This window comes from Chrysemys picta, chromosome 13 (genome assembly GCF_011386835.1).
Source record: "Chrysemys picta bellii isolate R12L10 chromosome 13, ASM1138683v2, whole genome shotgun sequence".
Classification (NCBI taxonomy): Eukaryota; Metazoa; Chordata; order Testudines; family Emydidae; genus Chrysemys; species Chrysemys picta.
This window is the reverse complement of record NC_088803.1, coordinates 17,211,726-17,221,233: the sequence shown is the minus strand read 5'-3', so window position 1 is coordinate 17,221,233 and position 9,508 is coordinate 17,211,726. Positions and strand designations below refer to the sequence as shown.

At 44.2% G+C, this 9,508-nt stretch overlaps 1 protein-coding gene across 1 annotated transcript; it reads right to left on the bottom strand.

The window, feature by feature from the left end:
• Positions 1–7,924: 7,924 nt before the first annotated feature.
• On the bottom strand, positions 7,925–8,872 carry LOC103306638 (olfactory receptor 5AP2-like). Its single transcript, XM_008174695.3, has one exon. It carries the CDS (start codon positions 8,870–8,872, stop codon positions 7,925–7,927), a length of 948 nt encoding a protein of 315 aa, XP_008172917.3.
• Positions 8,873–9,508: the final 636 nt, after the last annotated feature.

The window sequence follows — 9,508 nt, the reverse complement described above, 5'->3', positions numbered from 1 at the left end:
AACAGGGCAGACACCCCAAGCTGGTAGTATATTGTATAATTAGATTTCACCAAACCAGCAACAAATGTGAACTCCTGGATCACTATATTGTCCTTACCATGGAGTCATATACTCTTCAGTCTATCTTGCCACCCAGACAAACTGGACTTTGTGATAAAAGTTTATTAAAACCAAAAATCACACCACATTAGGTTGCTCCCAGTCCCAAGAGACCAGTAACTTACCCCAGATCTATTAGTATTCCAGATCTCACCCCAAAGACAACCCTGGCAGTAAACTAACTATAGGTTTATTAGCTAAGAAAAGGAAATGAGAAATATTGAGAGGTTAAAACAGGTAAAATATATGCACAGGTGAGTCACAGGGTGTAATTCCAAATAGTAGCAGTGATGTAATAAACTGCCAGTTTCCCAAAATTCTTTTCAGAGTACCCAGAGCGTCTCTGGGGATCTCTGCTTTGAATTGGTACACTTTCCTGTAAGAGTCCAAACAGTCAGAGAGATGCAGGATCATTCCTTGAATCCATATTTACAGTTTCAGAAAGCAAGCTGACAGTGTCGGTATAAATTATGTTGCTCATGGGGGTGGAATATTCACACCCCTTAGCGACATAGGGTTTACCAACATAGGCTGTAGTGTAGACATTGCCTAAAAGAGCTCTTCTTACTTAGCCTACCAAAATGAAGGCTGAGTGTGCTCTCTACAAATACATCAGAGAGGTAAATGCCATGGAGGGAGAAGAACAATGTTGTCATAAGAACATAAGAATGGCCATATTGGGTCAGACCAATGGTCCATCGAGTCCAGTATCCTGTCTTCCAACAGTGGCCAATGCCAGGTGCTTCAGAGGGAATTAACACAATAGGTGATCATCAAGTGATCCATCCCCTGTGGCCCATTCCCAGTTTCTGGTAAACAGAGGCTAGGGACACTCATGGTTTTGCATCCCTGCCCATCCTGGCTAATAGCCATTGATGGACCTATCCTCCATGAACTTACCTAGTTCTTTTTTGAACCCTGTTATCATCTTCCTCCCCGTTCCTTTTCTCCCTATGACTGGAGGGGTATTAAAAGGCCACTTCACCATCACAGGAACAAATGTGGACAAATTGGCCATGAATAAATTTAGTCTGGAATTTAGAACTTGCATTGTCTACATGAACTCATAGGTTGAGGCAGGCTGGGGTATGAATCTATCCCACTGTCCACGTGGAGCCTGCTGATGTGCATTAACAGTTCATTATTGTGCTTTGATCTAGTCCTTTTGGAAATGGCACCAGATCGAAGTGCATTAATGAACAGTTAGTGCATGTCGGCCAGGCCAACATGGATAGTTACTCTATGGCAGACTAGAGCAGAGTAGATTCACATCCCAGCTTGCCGTGAATTAATTGTCCATGTAGACAAGCCCTCAGAAGAAGGTGTCTAACCATCAGAGGAGGGAGTTTCTGGAACAGCCTCCCAACAGGAGTGACAGGGTAAACAACTTAACTCATTTTGACAGGGAGCTTGATAAATTTATGAATGGGGATTATGGGACAGGGTTGCCACTGCTAGCAGGAGAATGGACTTGATCACTCAGGAGATCCCTTCCTGTCCTGTGTGTGACAGGTTGTCACCCTGGGATGCAGTAAGCTTCTTGTTCTGGAGACACTAGGCTCAGAGAGAGGAGACATGCTCCCCCAGAGTCCTGGCTGGCTTCATATAGAGTAGTTCCAGAGCATCACCCCAGTGACTCTGTAACAAAGACAAATCATGCTGTCACTTTCCACCTTATATAGTCTTTCCATATGGTGGGAACCCTTTGTTCCAAGCTGAGTTCCCAGTCCAGTCTGTGGAAAAACACAGGTACCAAAATAGAGTCCAGTATCATGTGGTCTGGTCACGTGCCCTTGCATGCCTTGCTGAATCATAGCAGCCATTACTTACAGACTGGCTGATATCTTTACAGGAAGACTAATCTCTTCCATGGTCCACTGTCTGTGCTGATGAGCCATCAGCACTGTCTAGCTTCTGCATTGTTGTACCTAAAAGGCTATATGTGGGTGCTAGCCAGAGTAAGCATATTCGAAATACAGATACATAGGCAATATTCAAAACTCCAGATACAAAAAAGATGCATGCATACAAATAGAATAATTGTATTCAGCAAATCATAACTTTTCTGTAGACACCTCACAAGGCATATCTTGTGCAAGATGCATCATCATTATGTCATAATATCATAATCATACCACTATGATGAATATGGGCCGCAGTGTCTCACTATGTTTCTAAGTCAATAGCAAAGCTCCCGTTCCCTTCAATGGGGTCAGGCTTTCACCAGATGCTGGGAATAAGATATTGATGAGTCACCTGTGGGAAAGGCATTTTGGCTGATCAGACAGGCATATCTAAGGAGCATAAGAAGGGCTGTGTGAAATTGATCAATGTAGCTGTATGTCTAGATTGGGAATATTGTTTGTCATTTGATAGCACGGTGTTTGAACATGGAGGTTAACACCACCCTTTACCATGTTTTCTGGTTGTGGTTAACCCTAGGGGAAAGGGGCAAAGTCATCACTGACATTGTTACCTAAGATGAAATATTTTCCTATATCCCACAAGGTGGGTGTGGTAATATATTTTATTGGACCAGCTTCTGTTGGTGAGAGAGACAAGCTTTCGAGCTGACACAGAGCTCTTCTTCAGGGCTGGGAAACTTACACTGTGTTTACACGTACATCGCTGCAGAGGCAAAGATGTACCGATACAGCTGCGCTATTTCAGCATATCTAGTGAAGAGGCTCTATGTCAACAGGAGAGAGCTCTCCCATCAGCATAATAAAACCACCTCCATGAACGTCAGATGCTATGTCAACAGGAGAAGCTCTCCAACTGACATATCGCAGGGACTAATCATATAAATTAACCATTTTTTGAGAGATCGCTACAAAGTGTTCCCTGCCTGCTACTCTGTCCTGATACCCATGGTTGGTCCCCTGTTACTCAGCCTGAGAAACAAAGATTGTGTGAATCAAGGTCACATCAGCTGTTCTATCACTCGCTCAGCTTTTGGACAGATATTTGCTGTTACACTGCAGCTCAGGTAGTAGCTGACATATAATTTCTTATACAGTATTCTCCCACAGTATTCTTGCCAGCAAGTTAAAGGAGTATGTGCTGGATGAATGGACAATAAGGTGGATAGAAAGCTGGCTAGATCATCGGGCTCAACAGGTAGTGATCAATGGCTCCATGTCTAGTTGGCAGCCGGTATCAATGGGAGTGCCCCAAGGGTTGGTCCTGGTGCCAGTTTTGTTCAATATCTTCATTAATGATCTGGAGGATGGCATGGATTGCACCCTCAGCAAGTTTGCAGATGACACTAAACTGGGAGGAGTGGTAGATATGCTGGAGGGTAGGGATAGGATACAGAGGGACCTAGAGAAATTAGAGGATTGGGCCAAAAGAAATCTGATGAGGTTCAACAAGGACAAGTGCAGAGTCCTGCACTTAGGATGGAAGAATCCCATGCACTGCTACAGAGTAGGGACCGAGTGGCTAGGCAGCAGTTCTGCAGTAAAGGACCTAGAGGTTACAGTGGACGAGAAGCTGGATATGAGTCAACAGTGTGCCCTTGTTACCAAAAAGGCTAACAGCATTTTGGGCTGTATAAGTAGGAGCAAGCAGATCAAGGGACATGATCATTCCCCTCTATTCGGCATTGGTGAAGACTCATTTGGAGTACTGTGTCCAGTTTTGGGCCCCACACTACAAGAAGGATGTGGAAAAATTGGAAAGAGTCCAGCGGAAGGAACAAAAATGACTAGGGGGCTGGAGCACATGACTTATGAGGAGAGGCTGAGGAAACTGGGATTATTTAGTCTGCAGAAGAGAAGAATGGGGGGGGGGGGATTTGATAGCTGCTTTCAACTACCTGAAAGGAGGTTCCAAAGAGGATGGATCTAGACTGTTCTCAGTGGTAGCAGATGATAGAACAAGGAATAATGGTCTCAAGTTGCATTGGGTTGGATATTAGGAAAAAACTTTTTCACTAGGAGGGTGGTGAAGCACTGGAATGGGTTACCTAGGGAGGTGGTGGAATCTCCTTCCTTAGAGGTATTTAAGATCAGGCTTGACAAAGCCCTGACTTGGATGATTTAGTTGGGAATTGGTCCTGCTTTGAGCAGGGGGTTGGACTAGATGACCTCCTGAGGTCCCTTCTGACCCTGATATTCTATGATTCTATGATACCTATTATTTTGAAGGGTGTGGCTATAAGTCTGATGTATGTGGTTATATTTCTGCTTTTGAGGCATCCAAACAAGATTCAGTGGAGATATTTATGATTGTGCTAGCAAGAAAAGGAATTTGCAGAAATAATTCCAGGCTCAGTGCAGCTTAGGGCATGTCTTCACTAGCAACGTTAAAGCGCTGCTGCGGCAGTGCTGTTGCAGCAGCGCTTTAACGTGGCTGTGTATTCGTGGCACCAGTGCTGGGAGAGAGCTCCCCCAGCGCTCTTAAAAACACCTCCATGAGGGGAATAGCTACCAACACTGGTGCACTGTCTACACCGGCACTTTACAGCGTTGAAACTTGCAGCGCCCAGGCGTTTGTTTTTTTCAGACCCACAAGTGAGAAAGTTGCAGTGCTGTAAAGTGCCAGGGTAGACAAGCCCTTAGAAATACAACAAAATTGAGGTGAATTGTATCAAGTTATACTAGATATGTCATCTTCAAATCTTGTGATTACACAGTTGATTAAAATGAAAATAAAAGAATACAAATTGTATTAATGTTTTGTTTATTTTGCGTATCTCTGATTTTAGGGAGGTTTCACATATATTCCCCTCTGCATTTCATTTGGGTTTTTTTCCAGAATTTTCTGCAACAAAAAAATTAGTTTTCAATTAGATAAATATGACCACCATACCCAGAAAGTGTCAAAATGGAAAAAAAGAAAAAGAGGTGGGAGAGGAGAGAATGGGGGAAACAAACCAAAAATAAAAAAAACAGCATTTTCAGTCAGAAAACAAGAAAATTTGAGACAAAACCAACAATTTGCATTAAATATTTTGATTAAAAACAGGCCATTTCCCAGCATATTTCCTTATCCTAATGACAAGATTTAACCAGTTCTGAATTTTTGTTCTTCTTTCACTCCCATTTATTAATTTCCGTTAGAAGGAGACTTAAAAAAATAGCCCCAGTTTAAGGAAATTCATGCAATTATAAAGTAAAATTAGTTAACACATAGGGCTATGTTTTCCTGGAGTTTCTGCCTATAAATCTCACTTTGTGCTACTAAAAACACAATTGCAAAGAAAGACACAACTTGCAGTGGACCTCAGTGGTGTTCAGACGGTGCCACAGAAGTTGTCAGGAATAACTAGAAAAGTTTATTCCACCAAGCAGTATTCAAATAGAATCAAATTAGAATTGAGATTCAAGTCTATTCCAACTCAATCTGTAACCATAGCCATGAGATGAAATACAGTATTAGCTTTTTACCCTAAGGGGTGCCTGTTTGTGATCCAACCCCACTAGCTTTAGGATGGAGAACACCAGATATAGCCCCTTCCATTTTTTCCAGTAAGTTTGGGAGAGCAATAGGCCAAAGGGGACAATTACAAGTAATATTTATGTATATAACAGCTGTGATTTCATGCCCAATCCATGATCACACCCTTATGGTTCTCGCCAGGGCTTGAACACACACTATGAGATGATCCTGACTCAGGGGCCTTACATTCTAAACAGACAAAGGTAAAAAAAGTGGGGAGAGAAACCGAGGCACAGAGAAGTGAGGTAATTTCCCCAGACCACACAGCAGATACCTGCAGAGCGAGGACACTAATCCACATCTCTGGTGCCCGATCCACCACACCCTGCTGCCTCTGGCTGGGAAGGAAGGAGAACAGAGCAGTGATACTGTGTAAATGCTGTAGCATGTCTGAATAGGGTCACTGATGAGAACTTTGCACGTACACTGTACTGAATGGTTGATATGCAATGAGAAAGGAGCAGCTACATTGCATAATGGAGACATGATGTCAGCAGACCCTCTGGGGTTGCAAAAGGGCAGCCCTACTATATAAAGGCTTCTAGGTGACTGCAGAAAAGAAGGGATAAAAAAGGAGCAGCTATTGCGCCAGATTCTCAGTTCTAGTAAGCTGATATAGCTCTGTTAATGTCAGTGGGGCTACACCCATTTCCCGCAGCTGTGGATCTGGGCCATTGACTCCAGTGGAGCTATGGCTGAATCCCAGCAGCTGGGGTCTGTCCCACTGATCCAATGGAGCTACATCAATTAAAGCCAGATGGCAAACCAGTCCATTATCTTCAGTGGAGCAACCTTACTTTACACCACTGGACAAGGTAGCCCATAACGTTTTAGTGGGGAGCAAAAGGGAAGGTTGATAAATGGGCTGTTATACCGCAAAGTGACCACCTGGCCAGAGCATATTGGCAATTAGATGTCAGCAGATGATACCTAATGGGAAAGAGCAATTTATTCTGTGATGCGACCACTAGACAGCAGTATGTGTCAAGGATGAGTAATGGGCAGCTAGTCTGTGAAATAAAGGACGTCTATCGGTAAAGGGCTGGGAATTATAATGAACCATCATCGCTCAGAAAGGTAAACTAGACTTCATCATGACGTGAATCATACCCCTGCCCCAGAGATTCATTAGGCTGTTTCACCAAATGCAATTACATTTGGGAAAAACAACTCAAGTCACACTGGGCATTGCTAAGAACAAAGCTTTGGAGACACAAAATAATGGTGATGGGTTGAGTTAAAAGTTTTGGGATTTGATTGTAATTATCAAACACTTTGAATTGGACAGGAAATTACAATCTTCCACAAGGTTTTGCAATAAGAAGTGAATAGACTTATTCTTCCCCCGGAACACCAGTATAATTCAGGTCAGCGTGGGACAGCTTTCCTCATAGAACTTACTGATGGGCATGCTCACTTCTGGGAACAAGACATGGACAATGCATTGTGATGAATAAACCCAGTGGTTACAGAGACTATGCCAGAATGTTTACATTAATTGATGTGTATACCAATGTGCATGTGTGTCCATTTCCACAAACCACTGTCCTGTTCTGCCTGATTTCAGATGTTCTGAAGTTTGCTCTTTCTTACACATTGTAGAACAGATTTTCTTGAACCCAAGTGATGGCCAGTACTTCCAAAGCCACAATAGCTTTGGTATCTGGCAACCAGGAAGGCTGGGATTCCCAACGGAAGTGAAAGGAACTAAGAACCTAAATGATAGTTGGATATAGGTGCCTAACTCCCTTAGACATCTTTGAAAATCTCAACCAGATTCCATATTTGGTCAAGGATTAGTTCCACTATATAAGGCTATGCAGTGCAATGATATTTCAGATTGAGAAGAGGGACTCAGTTCCAACACGTCTTCACACATGCTTTACTTTCCCTACAACTTTGTATATTTTTGGTCATGCACTTTTTCTGAGTATTCTGTTTTTCTGGAAGTTTCTGTGTGCAGATAAAGCTAGTGGGAAGGAGCTGTTATTGTGGGTGTGTGGAGGAAAGACTGAGAGGGAAATCGAAGATCTTAGAAACGTCTAAGGCACCAATGCTTAATGTCCACATTTCATTTTGAAACCATGCCAAGAGACTTCCAACACAGCTGGACAATAAGGGCCTCATAGGTGAAAGTCCCTTTTCAAACTTCCTTCAGGAATTTTTTCAGGCCCAGTGTTGTGAAATCCTGAGTGCTGCTGAAGAAGAAGAAGGGCCTAGTCAAAGAAACCATTAATAAGTGCAATTAAGATTGTAGGTGATCTTCATAATTCTGTTGAGATCTAGGCTAGGTTATTCAAAGTGGCCGAAATAAATTAGGCACTGATCTGCAATAGAAGTTGGGTGCCAAACTTCCATACGTCGTTCTGAAAATGACAGCCTAAATCATGCCTAAAATCTGCAGCACAACTTTCTTGAATGCCCCCTTCACCTCTTTGTTCCTCAGACTGTAGATGATGGGGTTGAACATCGGGGTGATGACCGTGTACATGAGAGACAGAGCTTTATGCAATGCTGGGGACCACTCTGCAGATGGCATCACGTACATGATAATGATGGTCCCATAATACAGACTCACCACCAGCAGGTGAGATGCACAGGTGGAAAAGGCCTTCTGCCTCCCGGCAGAGGAGGCAATTCGCAGAATGGCCAAGAGGATAAGAATGTAAGACACAACAATGAAGAGGAAAGGGGCCAGGGATACCAGGGAGCAGGAGACCAAAACAATCATTTCTACCAGGAGGCTTTTTGTGCAGGACAATTTGAGCAGCTCCTCCATGTCACAGAAGAAATTATTAATTTCATTGGGACCGCAGAAACTTAGCTGGTGCACCATCCCTACTACTAATGCATTAGCTGAGAAACCAGTTACCCAGGAGGCAGATACCAGCTGAAGGCAGACCCTGAGGTTCATTATAACATTATAGTTGAGTGGGTTGCATATGGCTAAGTAACGGTCATAAGCCATGACTGCAAGGAGGAAGCATTCTATGCATGCCAAAGCACCAAAGAAAAATAATTGTGTGATACAGTCGCTGAAGGAGATTGTCCTGTCCTCTGCTAGGAACCCAGCCAGCAATCTGGGGGCAGTGACTGAGGTGTAGCAGGTCTCCAGGAAGGACAAGTTCCCCAGGAAGAAGTACATGGGGGTGTGAAGCTGCTGATCAGCCACAACTAGAGCAACAATCAGAAGGTTCCCAGCCAGGGTCACAATGTAGATCACTAGAAACACCACAAAAAGCAGAATCTGAATTTCTTTCGGGTTCCCGAATCCCAGGAGCAGGAACTTGATGATGGATGTTTGATTTGTCCATGGCATGTGTGCCATGTGTTCTCTGGAAAGGAAGGAAGGAAGGAAGATTAAACAAACCAGAAAGATCTCCTTTCCCCAAATCTGCAACTTTTTTCTTGTTATTCCACCCCTTTTAACAGTCTCTGCTTAGGGTCAGATTGTCAAAAGCATTTCAGGGCCTAAAGATTCAATTATTCTTGTAGAAGCTCCCTGGAAGCAGTTGGCATGTCCCTATTGCCCCTAGGCGCAGAGGCAATCAAGGAAGCTCTGCGCACTGCCCTACCCCCAGCAATAGCTCCACATCTCTCATTGGCTGGGAACCGCAGCCAATGGGAGGTTCAGGGGCAGCATCTGCAGGTACAGGCAGTGCACACCATGCAGAGCCACATGGCCTGCCTCCGCCTAGGGGCTGGAAATGCAGGTTGCTTTTGGGAGCAGCATGGAGCCAGGGCAGGCAGGGAGCCTGCCTTAGCCCCACTGTGCCACTGACTGGGAGCCGCTGAGGTATGTGCCGCCCAGCCGGAGTCCGCATTCCGAGCCCCCTGCCCCAGGTCAGAATCCCCTCACACTTTTTAATTCCCTCCCAGACCCTACACCCCCACGCAAACCCCTACCCCAGTGCAGAACCCCCTCTAAGAGCCTGCACCCCACACCCTTCCCACACTTCAACCC